The 21,698-nt window shown below is 39.2% G+C and overlaps 1 protein-coding gene across 3 annotated transcripts in view; it reads right to left on the bottom strand.

Annotated features, from left to right (window-relative positions):
• GLRB (glycine receptor beta) overlaps nt 1-17,952 on the bottom strand; it is a 91,875-nt gene extending 73,923 nt beyond the window's left edge. The window contains exons 1-2 of one of the 3 annotated variants that reach the window (XM_006078207.3): nt 17,520-17,658; nt 15,625-15,775 (exon numbers count right to left, since the gene is read on the bottom strand). In XM_006078207.3, the coding sequence (XP_006078269.3) occupies nt 15,625-15,746 (122 nt within the window). In that variant the 5' untranslated portion in view covers nt 15,747-15,775; nt 17,520-17,658. The other 2 variants (XM_006078208.3, XM_025267965.2) reach the window with 2 other exon arrangements.
• Between the last annotated feature and the right edge of the window lie 3,746 nt (nt 17,953-21,698).

The raw sequence follows: 21,698 nt of genomic DNA, 5'->3' as shown, positions 1-21,698 counted from the left end.
AGATGGCAGCCCACCGGGCTCTGCCATCCCTGGGATTCTCCAGGCATGAACACTGGAGTGGGTTGCCAATTCCTTCTCCAGTGCATGAAAGTGAAAAGTAAAAGTGAAGTCGCTCAGTCATGTCTGACTCTTCGCGACTCCATGGACTGAAGCCTACCAGGCTCCTCCGTCCATGGGATTTTCCAGGCAAGAGTACTGGAGTGGGTTGTCATTGCCTTCTCCTAGACAAACATTAGTCCTTGTCAAATTATAAGGTCTCAAAATAAATTTAGCATATTTTCTTTAAAGGGACAAAATTAATATCTTCATCAAAAAACAGAATGGCTGGACTTCCCTCGTGGTCCAGTGGCTGAAAATCCGCCTGCCAATGTAGGAGACGTGGGTCGATCCCTACTCCAGGAAAATTCTACGTGCCACGAGGCAATGAAGCCCGTGTGCCACAACTACTGAGCCCTTGCCCTAGAGCCCATGTTCTGCAACAAGTCACTCCAATAAGAAACCTAAGCACTGAAACTAGATTAGTCCCTGCTCCCTGCAATTAGAGAAAGCTCACACATAACAACAAATAAGTAAATAATGAATAAATAAATTAAGGAAAAAAGAGAATGGTGACAGGAGTCAATGTGAATAGGAGAATTAATAAGGTTGTATTGCTTCCTTTGTTACAACAGTAATGTCTGGCTTTTGTAATTCAAAGCAATTCAAGTAAAAAAAGGAAAAAAAATAGTGAATTAGAACTGAGAATGATCTCAATGATCCCCCTTCACGGATCACTGCTTTGCTGTGGCTAAGGGGCTTGTGTAATTTGATGAAGCTATGAGGCATGCCATGTAGGGCTAACCAAGATGGATGGTCATAGTGGAGAGTTCTGACAAAACGTGATCCACTGGAGGGGGGAATGGCAAACCACCCCAGTATACCTACCATGAGAACCTCATGAACTGTATGAAAGGACAAAGATAGGACAACGAAAGATATGACAACTTCCCAGGTTGGAAGGTGTCCAATATGCCACTGGGGAAGAATGGAGGAGAACTACTAATAGCCCCAGAAAGAATGAAGTGGCTGGGCCAAAGCGGAAACGATGCTCAGTTGAGGATGTCTGGTGATGAAAGTAAAATCTGATGCTGCAAAGAACAGTATTGCATATGAACCTGGAATGTTAGGTTACTGAATCAAGGAAAATTGGATGTGGTCAACAGGAGATGGTAAGAATAAACCTCAAAATCTTGGGAATCAATGAACTAAAATGGATGGGACTGGACGAATTTATTTCAAATGACCATTACATCTACTGTATAGAATATATAGTAGTATATATTCTATATAGTATACTATATAGTATGAAGTGAAGTGAAGTGAAGTCACTCAGTCGTGTCCGACTCTTTGTGACCCCGTGGACTGTAGCCCGCCAGGCTCTTCTGTCCATGGGATTCTCCAGGCAAGAGTACTGGAGTGGGTTGCCATTTCCTTCTCCAGGGGATCTTCCCAACCCAGTGATCGAACCCGGGTCTTCTGTATTGCAGGCAGATGCTTTATCCTGAGCCACCAGGGAAATAGTATATAGTATCGTAGTATATATATAGAATATATAGTGGGCAAGAATCCCATAAAAGAAATGGAGTAGCCTTCATAATCAACAAAAGAGTATGAAATGTAGTACTTGGGTGCAACCTCAAAAATAATAGAACAATCTCGGTTCATTTCCAAGGCGAGCCATTCAACATCACAGTAAGCCAAGTCTATGTCCCTATCACTGATGCCAAAGAAGCTGAAATTCATTAGTTCTATGAAGAGCAAGAAGACTTCCTAGAACTAACAGCAAAAAAAAAAAAAAAAAAAGATATTCTATTCATCACTGGGGACTGGAGTGCAAAAGTAGGAACTCAAGAGATACCTGGAGTAACAGACAAGTTTGGCCTTGGAGAACAAAATGAATTAGGGCAAAGGCTAACTAAATTCTGCCAAGAGAAACCATTGGTCATAGCAAATACCTTTTTTCAGCAACACAAGAGACAACTTTACATGTGGACATCACCAAATGTTCAATACTGAAATCAAATTGATTACATTCTTCGTAGCCAAAGATAGAAAAGCTGTATACAATCAGCAAAAACAAGACCTGGAGCTGACTGTGGCTCAGATCATCAGCTTCTCATAGCAAAATTCAGGCTTAAACTAAAGAAAGCAGAGAAAATCATTATGCCAGCCAGATACGACTTAAGTCAAATCCCCCATGAATATGCAGTGGAGGTAACAAATAGATTCAAGGGATTAGAACTTGGAGAAAGTGTGCCTGAAGAACTATGGATGGAGCTCCATAATACTGTACAGGGAAGTAGTAAACAAAACCATCCCAAAGAAAAAAAAAAAAGCAAGAAGGCAAAGTGGTTATCTGAGGAGGCCTTACAAATAGCTAAAGAAAGAAGAAAAGTGAAAAGCAAGTGAGAAAGGGAAAGGTATGTCCAACTAAATGCAGATTTCTAAAGAACAGCACGGAGAGACAAGAAGGCCTTCTTCAATGAGCAGTGTATAAAACTAGAAGAAAACAACAGAAGGGGAAATACTAGAGATCTCTTCAGGAAAATTGGAAATATCAATGGAACGTTTTGCCCAAACATGGGCACAATAAGGACATAAATGGTAAAGACCTAGTAGATGCTGAAGAGATCAAGCTATGTAAATGATACCACTCTAATGCCAGAAGATGAAGAGGAACAAAGTGCCTTGTGATGAGGGTGAAGGAGGAGAGTGAAAGAACTGGCTTAAGACTAAATATTAAAAAAGCTGAGATTATGGCACCTGGCCCCATTACTTCATGGCAAATAGAAGGAGAAAAGGTGGATGCAGTGACAGATTTCCTCTTCTTGGGTTTTAAAATTATTGCAGATGGCAACTGCAGCCATGAAATCAGAAGACAATTGCTTCTTGGCAGGAAAGCTGTGACAAACCTAGACAGTATGTTGAAAAGCAGAGACTTTACTCTGCCAACAATGAACCGTATAGTCAAGGCTATGGTCTTCCCAGTGGTCACATATGGTTGTGAGAGCTGAATTGTAAAGAAGGCAGAATGCCAAAATGGTGCTGGAGAAGAGTCATGAGAGTCCCTTGGATAGCAAGGAGATCAAACCAGTTAATCTTAAGGGTTAACGGGACACTCGTTGGAAGGACTGATGTTAAAGCTGAAGTTCCAGTATTTTGATCACCTAATGCAAAGAGCTGACTGATTGGAAAAGTCCCTGATGCTGGGAAAGATTGAGAGCAGAAGAAGAGGGCATCAGAGCATTAGATGGCTGGGCGGCATCACCGATGCAATGGACATGAACTTGGGCAAACTTTGGGAGATGGTGAGGCCAGAGAGGCCTGGTGTGCTTCAGTTCATGAGGTCGCAAAGAGTTGGATACGACTGGGCAACTGAACAACAGAGCCAAGAAAGTAGAGGTTGCTGTGGGCTGTCAGTTTAAGAAGTGTGACAATGAACACAGGCGAAGAAACAAAGCCGATGAAACAGGAATATAAAAACTACTCACTTTTAATATTTTAAATGGATAGTGAATAAGGATCTACTGTATAGCACAAGGAACTCTGCTCAGTGTCATGTGGTAGCCTGGACAGGAGGGGAGTTTAGGGGGAGAATGGACACATGTATATGTATGATTAAGTCCCTTTGCTTTTCACCTGAAAATATCATGATGTTGTTAATTGGCTATACCCAAACAAAAAGTAAAAGTTAAAACAAAAAAAAAAAAAACTGCACACTTTTTCAGGTAGGTTAAACCTCAGCATATTTTTAAGCCCTTGGAAAAAGGAGCCAAAGAAGAGAAGATGATGACACATGGTAGAGCCAAGTGCGGTGATGGGGAGTCTCAGAGGCGTGGGGGGTGGAATCCAAGACTCTTCCTCTAGGTCAGAAGGCAAGAAGAAGAGAAAGGATGATGCCATAGGCAGCTCTGGAGGGAAGAAGGAGGGGTTCAGGGAGCAACTGTCCAGTGACTTCTATTTTTTTTTCTTTTAAAGTTGAAGTTCACATTGAAGGCAAGGACTGAAAGGGGTGTTGATCAAGGACTGAAACCGCTGTTAGGAAAAGAGAACAATGGAGCCACTAAGAGCCAAGTAAATGTGGAGGCCCCGCAATGAAGACCCAGAAAAGGTGAGATCAACACACAAAACAAACCAACGGAGATTCCAAGCAACATTTGTAAAGTGAAAGAAAAATATTATAGACATTCTAATCCAATAAATTTGGAGCTTCTAGGAGATATCAAAGAATGTTGCAATAAGACCTTGAGGATGTCTCAGCTGCAGGGTCCATGGTATAACTCAGAGCTCAACAGTGATGCACAGAAAGCTGCAAATCACTCACTTAAGGTGGGCCTATTCTCTTTGGTTACTCTCAGGCTCAGAGTCCTAAACTTCCCTGAATCCTGAGTCATCATGAATTCCTTCCATTGTCTTCTCACAGGAGGACTAATACAGGTCAGATATTTCACATTCTTTAACAGAGTCTATTAGTGATTAAATCAGTGTTTTGCTATTATTCCAATCAGAGCTCTGAGAAATGTAATTTTCTATTTACATCATTTCTCAGAGGAGCTATTTATATGTACATAAATTTGAATAATTTGCTTTATGAATTCTATGTGTAAATTTCCATAAAATGTCTGGGCCAGAGGAACTCATTTATGAAGAGTTCTCTGTTCTCAGGAGGACAGCTGTGATGTGCCTTTTTCAGGTAGTAGCATAAGGAGAATACAGGAGACTTATGCAAAGCTACTACATCCTTTACTGCATTACAGAAAGTATTCACCTCCAAAAGAAAACAAAAAAACAAACACAAGACATAAGTTTGTAAGTCAAATTCCACAATTTGATAATTATAACTTGTAAATAATTATAGAGCTAAGAACGGTGACTATACACCTTGGACACATATCATTCTTCGATTTGGGAGGACAGTTACATACCTATATTTTGCTAAGTCAAATCTGCAATCATAGCCCTTAGTAATTAATTTGCTTAAGAAACATAATTTTGTATATTCTCTTTCCATTTTTTAGGCTTGATTGGTTCTAAATCAGAAAACAAAAAGATTGTGACCAAAAAAAATAGCCCTGAATATTAAGTTACCAAAACAATCATAAATAAAACAGGATTGTAGCATAATAGATAGAATTGGAATAAATAAATGAAATGAGGAGACTACTGAGATAAAATTTTTCACCATGCAATGAGAAAATTGAGACCAAGATTAATTAAATGACCTACTGAAAATTATAAAGCCTATCAGCAACAGTTCTGAGATACAGCAGGGCTCTTTCTGTCCAATTACAGTGCTTTTTCCATCAAGATTAAACAGAAATACAGAGGGAATTTAAATAGCACATGTTCCAAGTATTTAATCTCTAAATATGGCCCCAGGGAGCCACTGAATTAATTTATGATTAACTTATGATTTTTCTATATACTCAGTCACCTGTTTGATTCCATTTGATTAAGTATTAACACAAACAGAGCTCAAATACAAAGAACTCTGAAGTAGGCAGAATATGAAACTATATATATAATTTGTGAAATTATATATATAATTTCATATGAAACTATATATTCATATCTATATTCTATATAAGAAACTATATAGAGAAACTGTATTTATATATACACATTTTCATTAAGTATATATTCATTTCATAAAGTATATATATATATTTAAATATATATATATTCTGCCTACATCAAAATTCTTTGCATAAGAGCTTCATTTATGCTTACTAAGTTAGAGTGTATATACTATAATGAAAGTGGAGAGACTGCACCATCTCATCTCAAGTATTTGTAATTTAGCTAAAGAGTTAACATAATATAAATGTTTCAATCAGAAAATAAAAGCTATCATATAAAGAGTAATAATATTAAATCTAATCAAGTGTCAAAACATACAAGATAAACAAAAAGGATTCTAAGAGATCCAGAAGTTTAGTTTTAGTTTTAATCATAAAGTCTAATCAAGCTTCCCAGTGACACTTGGTCTGGTTGTTGCCCCTAATCAAGCATGTTCATCACTCTGGTAGCAAAGAACCACCCAAGGAAATTCATTTTTTCTTTGGATAGTTATATCCTAAACTGTAAAACTGAAATGTCTTCTTCTATGTTTCTCTCTCTAGTCTTGGTTCTGTAACGTAAGGTCTAAATACAAACTCCTCGTCTATTCTTAAAGAAAACAATTCAGAGTACAATCGATCAAACCACAGACTTTCATGTTCCAGCAAACCCTGATCATGGTTCTTGGAAGAAATTCTCATGTAAATCCAACCCTCATAAACAACAGCAGCCAGAATTCCACACAAGGTTCCAGTTATGATATACCCGCCAGGAAATTAACACTCTATTCTATCTAAACACTGTATTCTATCAAGGTCCAACTCAATTTATTAACAACTTCAGCATACTATTAATTTGTATTACTATTTTTCTCAATGGAAATTTCTAATCATTTTACAAGTTTCATAAGGCAAGGCAAGGTAATATGATGAATTTATTCACAAAACAGAAACTCACTCATAGACATAGGAAACAAACATGGCTACCCAGGGGAAAGGTAGGAGGAGAGATAAATTGGGAGTTTGATATTAACAAATACTATTATATATAAAATAAACAAGGACCTCATGTACAGCACAGAGAACTATAGTCAATATTCTGTAGTAATCTAAATGGGAAAATAATTTGAAAATGAATATATTATATATATGTATATATACATATATATAATACATACACATACATATAAGTCACTTTGCTGTACACCTGAAACTAACACAACATTGTTAATCAACTATACTCCAATATAAAATACCTTTTTTTTTAATTTCATAAAGCAAAGCAATATCTGAGATGTGCCTGGAAGAGCTGCATAGATTAAGCAGGAAGTTGTCATCCTAACCAAAAGCCTGTCTACGCATAAGTGGCAGACTGGCGTAATGACAGACTGGCCTTTCTGAGACAAGAAAGTAGTTTTATACAAAGTTCTGCACGTAAATCAGAGAGGCCTTTCAAAGTCATAATGAAGAGTCTGCCCTGGATCCATGAAGGAATAAGACAACATTGTGGGTCTGGAACATAAGATTAACAAGATGAAAATGGAAACAATACATAAGTCAAATAATAATGAGCAGAGAAAAAAATACAGTAAATAAGTACGAAGCTATTGTAGCAGATAAGTTGAACATGATGGTAAGCACAGATACAATGAATAGGACAGACATAGGAGATCACTTTAAGAGAAAACAGGTTCCATTTAAGTTTCATGCCCAAATAACTAAAATAACAAAGAAGCTTACTTTAAAACCTAGGGAATTATTTGTAAAAGGAAGATCATTAATTCAACTGACTGCAAAATAATTGCATGCCATTAAATTAGAACGGTTCAATAGCTAGTAAGAAAATACATAACTGCCCATTGATGAAAAATTTGTTCTACTTTGTTATGGTGATAATAATATAGGCAATTTTCAATTACATCCATTGTACAGGCTCTCAATACTCTTTATAAATCAGCGTTTCATCTTTCTTGCCAATGTATTTATCTTGAACATCCCCATTAGGTAGTTAGAAAATGGAACTAAACAAAAATCAACCCATTATATTAATAACTATTAATTATTAATTACTATTAATTAATGCATAGTAGGCAAGAAAATCAGAATAGGAAGAAAATGGCTAACATAATTTAGGAAACACACAATGGCTTTAATTATTCACAGTAACCCAACCCTCCTTACTACACAGAACCGATGTATACAGATGCTATCATTAAATGGTACGACAGCTCTCTCAAGGAGACAAAAAATTCTCGAACACATTTATGCACACACAACTTTCTCAGATTGTGAACAAACTAGTAAAAAAAAAAAAGTCATATTGTTTCCCATTACACACAGAGAGAACCATAAATCTTTATGCCATGATTTTAAAGCTAGAGCGCCAACAGTTTGAGGGCTTCCCGGGTGGCTCAGTGGTAAATAATCTGCCTGCTAATGCAGGAGACATATGAGATATGGGTTCAATCCCTAGGTCAGGAAGATCCCCTGGAGGAGGAAATGGTAACCCACTCCAGTATTCTTGCCTGGAGAATCCCATGGACAGAGGAGCCTTGTGGGCTACAGTCCATAGATTTACAAAGAGTAGGAGATGACTGAGCATGCATGCAAACTGAGCAACAGTTTGACAGAAAGATCATTAAGAAGATAAAATAAATACATGCAAACATGACTACACACTCAGAAATAACAGCAGCCCTCACAAGTATCAAGTAAGGGCTTCTTAGGCTTCTTCACACCTAAGATAGAAATATGGGCCCAAAATGGGAGAAGTGAAAGTCTCTCAGTCGTGTCCGACTCTTTGCGATCCCATAGACCATACAGTCCATGGAATTCTCCAGGCCAGAATACTGGAGTGGGTAGCCTTTCCCTTCTCCAGGGGATCTTTCCAATTCAGGGATCGAACCTAGGTCTCCTGCGCAGCAGGCGGATTCTTTACCAGCTGAGACACAAGGGAAACCCAACAAAACTGGAGTGGGTAGCCTATCCCTTCTCCAGCAGATCTTCCAGACCCAGGAATCAAACCGGGGTCTCCTGCACTGCAGACAGATTCTTTATCAACTGAGCTATCAGGGAAGCCCAAGAAAGGAGATATCAAATGTAGCTTGCAAGCATATTAGTTATACCTATAGTGAGCGAGTAGGTGAAATTCAAACAGTCCTTCGTTAACAGTAAAAGGTTCCCTAACTCAGTGATGCCAAAAAAGGTAGTATGTACTAAGAGGTTATGATCTGGTCAAATTCAGTATTAAAAAGTGTTATTATGTCTGCCATGAGCACAAATAAACATGATAAATCATGTTTTGGTTTTGGTTGTGATAGTTCTCTTTTGTTTTGCTTTTGCTTATTCAATCAAGAATTCTGAAAGTATATTTTAGAAAGTTCTGGTTTCATGTACAATAGAGCAAATCTATAAATCTATGCCTCCTTCTTATCAATTATGGCAGGCATTCATTAGATAATTTAAATTTGTCATCTGTCAATCACTATTTCTTGAAATTAATAGTAGCTTAACATGCTTATTGCAGGAAAAAAGATTGTGTGGTTTTAAAAGATACTAAAAAAAAATCTGATTACTCATGAAATTTCAAGAAGAAATGCTACCACTGAAAGTTAAATCCTTATTACTAGACCAAGATATATTTATTTTATATGGTAGAGCTTTCCAAGACAATGCACCAAAAATAGCAGCTGATCCATTTAAGTCTGGATGGAGATAAAATTTTTAAAAGATGATTCTGTATCATTCTACTATTGGATAGTCTTAAGGCTATCATCACATACAATATATTAGAATCAAAGAATCTTTAGAATCTCACAAAATGAAATGTCCATAAATACTGCCATCTGGCCTAACCACCCATTCAACGCTCAAACTTTCTACAAAATATGCTGCCAAGCAATTATCCCCCATGGCTGAGTGCTTGGAGTCACTGTGAACTCTACTATCTCCCTGCCTAGGCAATTATATCTGGCAGACTGCTATTAGAAAATTCTTCCTAATTTGGAGCCAAAATTATCCCTCTTCGTGTCTTATGTTCATTAGTCCTTGTTTTAACTACTGGTGCCAAGCAGCAAAAACTTTCTCATTTAAATCAAAATTTTTCAAAAAATTGAAGACAACTGTCAAATACCTCAGTTCTTTTAGCTCTTCCAAATATGACATTATGGTAATTACTTCAACTATTCTTATTTCTCTCCCCTGAAAGTACCGACTAGCACAGTACAGAAATCTCTGTAAAGCTTGCTATAAATAACTGAATTATTTTAAATGAAGTAATATGCTTAACACAGAATTAGTAAAATATTAACACTAATTTCCTTCTTAAGTAACTAAATATAGTTATATATAGCTGAGAAAGATATGGAAAGATAAAGTATATAGTTACTCATCTGTATCATGTATATTCTAATATACTATTCTACTCTATTATACTATATTATGTTACATAATGCTTCATCTGTATCATGGTTACAACATTAACATACTGGTTACAATATTAATATATTATAAATAGGGCTGCCCTGGTAGTTCAGGTAGGAAGGAATTTGCCTGCAATGCAGGAGATCCTGGTTCAATTCTAGAGTCAGGAAGATCCCCTGGAGAAGGGAACAGCTAGCCACTCCAGTATTTTGTCCTTAGAATTACACAGACAGGAGACTTGCAGTCCATGGGGTTGCAAAGAGTCAGACACAACAGAGCAACTTTCACTTTCTTTTTTTTTTTAAACAATATTAATAGCATCTAACATTTTTTCCATTTGCTCTCTGCCAAACTATGCTTTCCCCATTCTATATACTTGGACACATGTTTTCTGAAACAAAGTGCAGTTTATACTTCAATTTTGTTAGATTCAGCCCCTCACTTTGGCCCTTCAAGACCATGAAAAGTGAAAGTGAAAGTTAAGTTGCTCAGTCGTGTCTGACTCTTTGCGACCCTGTGGACTGTAGCCCACTAGGCTCCTCCGTCCATGGGATTCTCCAGGCAAGAATACTGGAATGGGTTGAAATTTCCTTCTCCAGGGGATCTTCTCAACCCAGGGATCGAACCCAGGTCTCCTGCATTGCATGCAGATGCTTTAACCCCTGAGCCACCAGGGAAGCTCATTCAATACCATATTAGATCCTAATTCTATCTCACATATCCACCATCTATTTCATTTGAGTGTTTCCCTTGTACAGTCTTATTTTGGCCATTGGTAAAGATGTTTAACATGACGAGGCCAAACTTTCATCAGGAAACATCATGCAGGTTGAAATGCTGTACTAGCTACCTAGTTGTTAACTAATTTTCCCTATACTCAGACTGTAGGTCTAAATACTATCCACAGAGATCTATACATTATTTTCCAGCACTGTAAAAAAATCTAGATACAATGACATGTCATTCAAAGATCTGATGTTTGTATTCATTTTTTAAACAAATTTTTTTTCCACGTACATTTTGAACCTGGCATTATGTCAATCTCTGGTGACCAAGTCAGTAAGATGATGCCCTCAAGGAGCTTACAGTCTAGTAGGCAAAGCAGACAATTACAGGTGATATCATCGGATAGCCTTATAAACGGGACAGGCAATTAGGGAACCACAAAGGAACAGAGTGTGATTATAGAAATCAGATTGTTAGGCTTAGGAAAGGTCTCCCAGAGCAAACAGCAAGGTTTGTGTTGAATTGACTTTGAGGTCATTATAGAACAGTTAGATTGAAATGTTGGATGTGTGGGTGTGGTGCTTTCTAGACAAATCTGGGCTGGACATACAGAAGTCAACAGTGAAAACAGTATTTGCAGCTGTGGATTTGAATAAGAGCACTGAGTCAGAAGTTAATGAAAGAAGGAAATCTCTGGCATTTGGCTAAAATGGAAGAACATTTCAGAGGTCTGAAGCATGAAGTGTGTATGAGACTTGAGTAGGGGTGTGGGCTGGATGGGAAGATAGAGCTGGGGGAGTCAGAGGCCAGTTCAGCAGGAGTTCTGTGCCAAGAAATGAGAACCTTTTCCAGAAGGCTATGGGATCCCTAAAAGAGCTCTAAGCATTGGAATGACTTGAGTAGATTGAAGAAAATACACTCTAGGGTTGATGTGGGGTAGGAATTGATGAAGGACAAGAAGCAAGGAGACTAATAAAGTGAAAGGAGACTAATACAGGCAAAACAGGTGAGAGGAGGAGAAAAAGCAAGGTCATGATAGGGATGGGAGTGACTGACACACTCCTAACATTGTGCAGACTCTGACCTTGGAGTCTGGGTGACGACTGACTGGATTTGAGAAGCTAAGGTAGAGAGAGGGTCCCAGGTAATCCTGAGGATCTGAGCTTGGATGGAAAAGAATGCAAATGGAAACACCACTTTGGGAAAGGGTGGGGAGGGTTTCAATACTTGGTTTTTTATCACTTTAAATTGAGTTTTAAGATCAAGACAGGATAACTAGGTACTAATAGAAAAGCTGGATGTATGAGTATGGCTTGAGCTAAGAGAGGTCTGAGCTAAAATCAGAGCCTGAGAAGGTAATAGTGAATGGATGGAGTTACAGTCAGAGATTTGGACACAACCACTAATCCAGAATATATAGGAAATAAAAAGACCAAAAGATTAAGATTAATGTAAAATTCAACCTGTAAAAGAGAAAGCTAAACAGTGTCCAAAGATTTAATCTAAAATATATTTTCTAATTTTAAGTTTATTTTATATTTATTAATAGAGACTAAATTTCTGAAAATTTTTAACTCAAATTTATCAGGTAGTTTGTCAACCTGGTACTGCTGCTTTCATTACACACCATAAAAAATGAATAATGGCATAAATTTATGATTGTCAAGCTTCTCAAAACAATGTAGGTTAAAAAAATAATAAAAAGCCAGGAAAAGTTTATCATAAGATTCAAGCTTCACGCTGACCTAGAATATGAAGGGTCCTAAGTTCTTTATTTTTTCTACATTTAAAAACATTTTCCTCCTTATTTCTAATCTTTGGAGGGAAAAGTTAAAAGAGTAAAATGGGAAGTTTTTGCTCATGTTTGCTACACGAACATAACACATTAACTGCGTATACAACATCCAACTCCATTACTCAACTCTATTCCAAAAAAAAGTTTAAATAAATGAAAATATCACTGGGCAAGTTTCACCATATTGAAGAGAATATGGCAGTCCACCTAACTTCTTGGTTTTGTGATCTCAAATACTCCTCTTAATCAAGGTGATTAATGTTTAATCAACTTAAACAAAATGGGCAAACTGAACCATATGAGATACAAATAACTTGCATATTCTTTCTCAGCCCATTATTATAACTGAGATTCCAAATCTGGATGTTCAAAGAAATTTAATATAGTGGATCCAATAATAGCCAGAAAAAAACCTTAGTCTTCAGAGGTTTGCTGCTGCTGCTGCTAAGTCACTTCAGTCGTGTCTGCCTCTGTGCGACCCCATAGATGACAGCCCACCAGGCTCCCCCATCCCTGGGATTCTCCAGGCAAGAATACTGGAGTGTGTTGCCATTTCCTTCTCCAATGTATGAAAGTGAAAAGTCAAACTGAAGTCGCTCAGTCGTGTCCGACTCCTAGAGACCTCATCATGGACTGCAGTCTACCAGGCTCCTCCATCCATGGGATTTTCCAGGCAAGAGTACTGGAGTGGGGTGCCATTGACTTCTCCCTTCAGAGGTTTAGTGATCACTTAAAATCAAAATTCTTTATAAAATGCTCAAAGAAAAACTATACCAATCTAACTCTCCAAAGTACATCTACTTTTTAATAAGTTGGATTTGGGGCAGCATAGCTATGCCCGCTGTTCATAAAGTTTTATTTAGTCTCATTATTATTACACAAAAGTAAGTAATATAATCAAAATTTGACTACTGTGGTTGAGATAGATTTCTCAACATATCGAAAATACTGTGATATAGGCTTACCAGGTATATATTGGGCCTTCCACTTAGAGATCACCAATATGTGCCGAAGAGAACCTTCAGAGTTTCACTCTTTATCTATCAGATTTAACTTTAAAAATCTGTCTTAACTGTAGACACACTAAGTATACAGAAGTCAGTTCATGTGTGTGTGTTCAGTCATTCAGTCTTGTCCAACTCTTTGCAACCTCAGGGACTGCAGCCCACCAGGCTGCCATGTCCATGGAATTCTCTAGGAAGAATACTGGAGTGGGTAGCCATTCCCTTTTCCAGGAGATCTTCCCAACCCAGGGATCGAACCTGGGTGTCCTGCACTGCAGGAAAATTCTTTACCATCTGAGCCAACAGGGAAGCCCTAGGCAATAGAATAATTCTGGGAAGGGGTAAGTGTGTAAGTTGTTCAGTTTTGTCCGACTCTGCGACCCCATGGACTGCAGCCTACCAGGCTCCTCTGTCCATGGAATTCTCCAGGCCAGAATACTGGAGTGGGTAGCCATTCCCTTCTCCAGGGGATCTTCCCAACCCAGGACTCGAACAGTCTCCAGCAGGCAGATTCTTTACCAGCTATGCTATCAGGATGCCCTCTAAAAGACTCTTATAAGATACATGATAGTTATAAGGCTTGCAGTTGCCACATTCAGAACTCTGGTTCATGACATTTGATGGGGAGACTGGGTGGGAGAAGGGTGGGGAGACAGGATTCCTATCAGCTTCCTCAGTGATCACAGATGGCTTGACTGATAAACCGAATCACCAGGACTATAAGACAAATACAACAGTTCATGTCAATATGCTATGATTTATCAAATAAAAGGTTAATATAAACATGATCCAAAACAAGACAATGTGTCCTTTTGCTTGGGAAGAGTAAGGCCTGACCATGTCCAGTTCCCTAAAATGCTCATCTCCCGGCTGTTGCACAAAAACTGTATCAGTGAAGATGAGTGACAGAGGCAGGAGGTCACACTCAGCCAGGCAGTTGGGGCCATCCTGTCACACCCAGAACCCGGCCTGACATCAGACCGTGTAAACTGGAATAAGCAGACTGTTATAGTTGTAAACCAGGAGCTACTGCTTAACAGGGAGATTTATGCATGATAAGGCGTTATGTGGGTCACCATACCAGCCCCAGAACTTCTGTCTCACATATTCATACAAACATCCACCCTGAATACAAACTCTAATATCTTTTCTTTAAAAACTACACTTCCTAAACTGTACCTTAAAAATTTTTATGGAACATCTATGAAATTATATAGTCTATATTTAAATAATGATGATGCTGGAATAATGTTACCCCAGACCAATATGGCACTTAAGAAATCTTAATGTAAAAATAATCAGTATCAGCAAATTAATTTTTATTCCAGATAACTGCATACATTGTAACATTACTACCTAAAAGCACATATTTTGTGAAGGTTATTTATTTATATACTATTATTCACCAGTAATATTAACTCTTTATTTTACAAAATGGAGTCCAAACCACAAAACCTTGCTGGTTTTTTTCTGAGTGGGGAGGGAGTGGGAATTGGACTTAGATTCTTTTTTATAAGTAACTTCAAAATTAATGACATTTTCTGAGAAATATCCTAATTTCCTAATATAAATCTTTTGTAAAAAAAAAAAAAATACACTGAAATGGAAACTGATCTACCATGTGAATTTTCTCCTGCCGTGCATTAATATAAATTAAATAGACCTTAAAATTATAGTTCCAGCTATCTGATTTTTTTAATGAATATTCATTTTTAGGAGTGGTTTTTAAAGTCAACTTTTTGAACTGGTACTTGCTCAAAACACATAATCTCAGTATCCAAAGAATTCACAGTAAGAAAGAAAGAACTTTTTTTCCTACTTTTATAAAAGATGTATAAAATTATATAAGTCCACGGCATGAACAAAACTTGATAAAACTCTACTACTTTCATCTAAAAGCTGAGAACTAGCTTTCATTTCCTAAAGCCTTCTTCACTCTGTCACTTTCTACCTATGAAACAAATTGGTACATATTCTGATTGGAATAGTCCTGATGACATGTGTTTCAGTAAACCACTTTACTTTGATAAAAATGCAATAACATCTCTCTGTATAAGAATATAAGACATGAAGGACATACGATGGACATAGGTACTGCTTCTTTTTCCCCTTCCCTTTCTTTGAAGACTTTTCTTTTGAGTAGGCTTCTTCAATACACAAGGAAATTAAAATAAAAAAGGCCACTGCCAATAAAAACTTCATCTTGAAAATTTAAATTTCAGAAGATGGATCTACAAGAAAGAACAAGAAGATATTTACATTCATGAGACAAATGACAATTACATGACTCTTTAAGGATCGTGACTGTTACTACCATGGACAGGGCGCTTGTACATCATATTCTCAGGGCTCTTGGCAAACATCTGTCTTCCATACATGCACAAACATGAAGGCTTTGTCATATTTTAAGCGTACTAAATATATTATACTCGGTAAAATTTTCTATTATTCTTTCTCTTCCTTGAAAGAAAAACTCTGTAAATTGCATCTCTGTAATTACACCTTACTTTATATCTTGTGACGCTCTGTGATGTTTTCATAGTAAAAGTTAGTTTAAAAATTGCTTCGTAGAAAATAAGACCCCCATGAGGAGTAAAAAGTAAGTATGTAAAATTTTCTACTATATAGTTTCATAAAATTATAAATTGATACTGAATTACAGAATGTATCAATACATGCTTAGAAAGATAGCTGGAACGATGTTTACAAGGTGTTAAGATTGTGCTAGTACATTTAAATTTATGTTTTATTTTTTTAATTTCTTCTGTTCTTTGACTGTTGTATGCATATATTTTCAAAGACAATATAAACTATTCTCAAGGAAAAAGTTAATTCTAATTATTAAAGGACTGACAGAAATAAAAGAAAAAAATAGTATCAAAGTTTCATCTCTGAATTCATGGTCTTTTTTTTATATACATTAAATTTGCAAGTTACCTTTTACCCAAAAAAGGAAGGTGCATAATATTTTAAGTTAGCGTTCTCCTTTTCTACTCAGATGGTACTAACATTTAGCATTCAATAGATGATTTCTGACTCTAGAAATTCTAGGCAACACTGCAAGAAATAAATTAGCAACTATAGTCAGACTCCTCCAAATAATCTTCTTAGCCATATTTTAATAACATTTTTCACGCTCCAAGAGAATTACATTCTTGCCTATCTGATGCAACAACAGCAATAAAAACTTAAAGCATCTTCTAAACACTGGAATATTTAAATCTCTTCCGCATCCTTCATTCCCAAACCATAAATTGTTTCTCCTTCTTGTTTCCTGTCGAGTAAGAGACCGGCCTGTTCCCCAACATTAACTTAATCCCCAACTCCTCATAATTTTGCTTCTCCTGTGGCATGTTTTCCACCTATCTTCTTCCTAGGAACTCTTATTTTCCCACACTTATTCTTCATAGTCCCTAAGCAAGCAGTAAGGGCTTCCTCCCTGGTCTTTCTCCTGAAGACACCACAGAGGGGAATTATCAGGCCCACAGCTGCCCTCAGTCAACTCGCAACACTGGACTTCCTACCCCTCCCCCCACGCCCCAGCCTAGGGGGGCATCTGGCGCAGACACCTTGCCCAAGGCCGCAGGTACTGTGCCCACATCTTTGCCCACTCAGCCCCAGGAGCCCAGGAGCCCAGAGGCCCTGGAGGTCTGAGGGTGGAGCAATTCCACCCTGTCTCTCTGTATCCACCTCCCACCTTCCGAAGGGGCTGGCTACAGGGACTGAGGGACCCCTGCAGACCAAAGGACGCCAACTGCGCCTCTGATCCTCCGCTGCCCGCATCCCTCCAGCCGAGCACACCCACACCGCTGACCCGCGGGGACGTGCTCGCCGCCACCACCAGGGATGCTCTCGCCTCCTCCTCTTCTTCCTCCTCGCGCCGCCGCCGCAGTGCCCGGTGCCCCCGCCAGGCCTTGCCGCAGAGGTGCGCATCCCAGGACCCCCGCGCCCCCCCTCCTCTCGGAGCCGACTTACCTGAGGCGCCCCTCCCGCAGCCCCGGGAGGACGCGCGCTCCGCCGGACGCGCCGGTGCGGGAGGGGGGCCGCGGGGGGAGCGGCCGCGTCCCCGTCCCCGCGTCCCCGTCCCCGCGTTCCCGCGATGGGCTGACGCGCCTGCTCCGGCCGAGGAGCCTGCGCCGTGGTGTCCGCGCCGGTGCGGTCTGGGCGCTGCGGGGCCCGCGGCACATCCAGAGCGTGGCGAGAGGTGGGCCGGGCGGGACTGCAGAGGTGTCCCGGCTGCGCGCGTGTCCCCTTCCGGCCTCTGAGTGGAGGAATGCAGTCCCCACCAGGGGCTAAAGAAGATGGGGACGGTGGGTGGGGGACAGGGCGCGGGGGACAGCTGGGTTACTTCGAAAGGAAAAACATTTCGAGGAGCTGGAATTCTTTAGAATCTATTTTTTACCACTAGCAACAAAAAACAATCAAACAACAAATGACCTTCTGAGACCTAAGCAGACAACAGTTTCTGTGACTATCATTTTTATGGTCTTCTGGCATCTAACTTCCTCTCCAGTCTTTTTTACAATTTCTCTGCAGCTGCTGCTGCTGCTAAGTTGCTTCAGTCGTGTCCAACTCTGTGCGACCCCGTAGACGGCAGCCCACCAGGCTCCCCCGTCCCTGGGATTCTCCAGGCAAGAACACTGGAGTGGGTTGCCATTTCCTCTAAGCCTGACCTTTTTAAGCATGCTGAAATTGATCAGAATCAATAAAACCATACAATCTTGGACGCAAGTTGATTCATATCTTGGCTATTGTAAATAATGCTACTATGAAGGTTGAGGTGCATGTATTTTTATGAATTTTCTTCAGATAGATACTCAAAAGTGAAATTTCTGGGTCATATGGTATCTTCAGTTCTATTTTTTTTTTTTTTTAATTTTTATACACCCTCCATAGTGGCTGTACCAGTTTACATTCCCACCAACAGTACACAAAGGATCCCTTTCCTACACGTCCTCACCAACACTTGTTAGTTCTTCTGTGTTTTGATGACTGCTGTTCTGACAGGTGTGAGGTGACAGCTAATTGTGGTTTTGTTTTGCATTTCCCTGGTGATTAGTGATGTTGGGCATTTTTTCATGAGTCTGATGGCCATTGGTGTGTCTTCCTTAGAAAATGCATTCTTGAGTCTTGTGCTCATTTTTTGACTAGGTTGCTTGTTTTTTGATATTGAGTTGTGTAAGTGCTTTCTGTTTTAGAGGTTAATTCCTTACTGGACATACCATTTGCAAATATTTTCTTCCATTCAATAGATTGCCCTTTTGTTTTGTTGATGGTTTCCTTTGTTTTGCAAAAGATTTTTAATTTGACTAGGTCTTCAGTTCAGTTCAGTTCAGTTCACTTCAGTCGCTCAGTCGTATCTGACGCTTTGTGACCCCATGAATTGCAGCACGCCAGGCCTCCGTGTCCATCACCAACTCCCAGAGTTCACACAAACTCACGTCCATCGAGTCAGTGATGCCATCCAGCCATCTCATCCTCTGTCGTCCCCTTTTCCTCCTGCCCCCAATCCCTCCCAGCATCAGAGTCTTTTCCAACGAGTCAACTCTTCACATGAGGTGGCCAAAGTACTGGAGTTTCACTTACTTTTGCTTTTGTTACCTTTGCTAAGGAGATAGATCCCAAGAATATTGCTAAGAGCATACTGCCTGTGTTTTCTTTTCTTCTCAGAATTGTATAGTTTCAGGTCTTAAATTTACATCTTTAATCCATTTTCAGTTTATTTTTGTATGTAGTATGAGAAAACGCTCTAGTTTCATTCCTTTGCGTATAGCTGCCCAGTTTTCCCAACACCACTTATCAAAGAGACTGTCTGTTCCCCATTGTGTATTCTTGTCTCCTTTGTCATAGATTAATTCACTCATACATGTGTGGGTTTATTTCCAGGTTCTCTATTCTACTCTATTGGTCTATGTGTCTGTTTTCCTGCTAGTACCATATTGTTTGATTACTATAGCTTTGTAATTGCAGCATGCCAGGCCTCCCTGTCCATCACCAACTCCCAGAGTTCACACAAACTCACGTCCATGTCCATCGAGTCAGTGATGCCATCCAGCCATCTCATCCTCTGTCGTCCCCTTCTCCTCCTGCCCCCAATCCGAAGCATGGAAGTGTGCTACTGCAAACTTTGTTCTTCTTTCACAAGATTGATTTGGCTATTTGGGATCTTTTATAATTTCATATAAACATTGGAACTGTTATTAGAGTTATAAGAAAATGTCTTGGGTACTTTGAAAGGAATGCCATTGAATCTGTAGATTGCTATGGGTAGAAAATATATTTTTGTTGTTGTTGTTGTTCAGTCACTAAGTCATGTCTAACTCTTTGTAACAGCATGGACTGCAGCATGCCAGGCCTCCGTGTCCTTCAATATCTCCCAGAGTTTGCTCAAATTCATGTCCACTGAGTCAGTGATGCTATATAACCATCTCATCCTCTGTCACCCCCTTCTCCTCCTGCCCTCAAACTTTCCCAGCATCAGAGTCTTTTCCAAGAGTTGGCTCTTCACATCAGGTGGCCAAAATATTGGAGCTTCAGCTTCAGCATCAGTCCTTCCAATGACTATTCAGGACTGGTATCTTTTAGGATTGAATCCTTTGATCTCCTTGCTGTCCAAGGGACTCTCAATAGTCTTCTCCAGCACCACAGTTCAAAAGCATCAATTCTTCAGTGCTCAGCCTTCTTTATGGTCCAAATCTCACATCCATACATGACTACCAGAAAAACTATAGCTTTGTATATGGACCTTTGTCGTCAAAGAGGTACCTCTGCTTTTTAACACACTGTCTAGATTTGTCTGGAGAAGGAAATGGCAACCCACTCCAGTACTCTTGCCTAGAAAATTCCATGGATGAAGGAGCTTGGTGGGCTACAGTCCATGGAATCACAAAGAGTCGGACACGAATGAGCGACTTCACTTTACTTTTACTTTTTCTTTAGGTTTGTCTAGTTTTCCTTTCAAGGAGCAAATGTCTTTTAATTTCATGGCTACAGTCACCATCTGCAGTGATTTTGGAGCCCAAGAAAATAAAACGTGTCACTGCTTCTAATTGTTCCCCTTCCATTTGCCATGAAGTGATGCAACTGGATGCCATGATCTTCGTTTTTTGAATGTTGAGTTTTAAGCCAATTTTTTCACTCTCCTCTTTCACCCTCATCAAAAAGCACTTTAGTTCTTCTTCACTTTCTGCCATTAAAGTGGTCTCATCTGCTTATCTGAAATCATTGATATTTCTCCTGGCAATCTTAATTACTGCTTCTAATTCATCCAGCCTGGCATTTCACATCATGGACTCTGCATATAAGTTGTATAAGCAGCATGACAATATACAGTCTTGCCCTACCCCTTTCCAAATTTTGAACCAGTCAGTTGTTCCATGTAAGGTTCTAACTGTTGCTTCTTGTCCTACATACAGGTTTCACAGTAGACAGGTAAAGTGGTCTGGTATTCCCATCTCTTTAAGAATTGTCCACAGTTTGTTGTGAGCCACACAGTCGAAGGCTTTAGAGTAGTCAAAAAGCAGAAGTATATGTTTTTTCCTGGAATTCTTTTGCTTTTTCTATAATCTGCCAGATGTTGGCAATTTGATCTCTGATTCCTCTGTCTTTTCTAAGTCTAGCTTGTATATCTGGAAGCTCTTGGTTCATGTACTCTTGAAGCCTAGCATAAAGGATTTTGAGCATTACCTTGCTAATGTGTGAAATGTACTGTAGTTTGAACATTCTTTGACATTTCCCTTCTTTGAGACTGGAATGAAAACTAACCCTTCCCAGTCCTGTGTCCACTGCTGAGTTTTCCAAATTTGCTGCCATATGGAGTGCAGCACTTTCACAGCATCATCTTTTAGAATATGAAATAACTCAGCTGGAATTCCATCACCTCCACTAGATTTGTATGTAGTGATGCTTCCTAAGTCCCACTTGACTTCATACTCCAGGATGTCTGGCTCTAGGTGAGTGACCATGCCATCATGGTTATCTGGGTCATAAAGACTTATTTTGTACAGTTCTTCTGCTGCATTTTATTTCCACCTCTTCTTAATCTCTTATGTTCTGTTACTACTACTACTACTAAGTCACTTCAGTTGTGTCCAACTCTGCGACCCCACAGACGGCAGCCCACCAGGCTCCCCTGTCCCTGGGATTCTCCAGGCA

This window comes from Bubalus bubalis, chromosome 17 (assembly GCF_019923935.1).
Source record: "Bubalus bubalis isolate 160015118507 breed Murrah chromosome 17, NDDB_SH_1, whole genome shotgun sequence".
NCBI classification, from domain to species: domain Eukaryota; kingdom Metazoa; phylum Chordata; class Mammalia; order Artiodactyla; family Bovidae; genus Bubalus; species Bubalus bubalis.
This window is presented reverse-complemented; position numbering and strand designations above follow the sequence as displayed.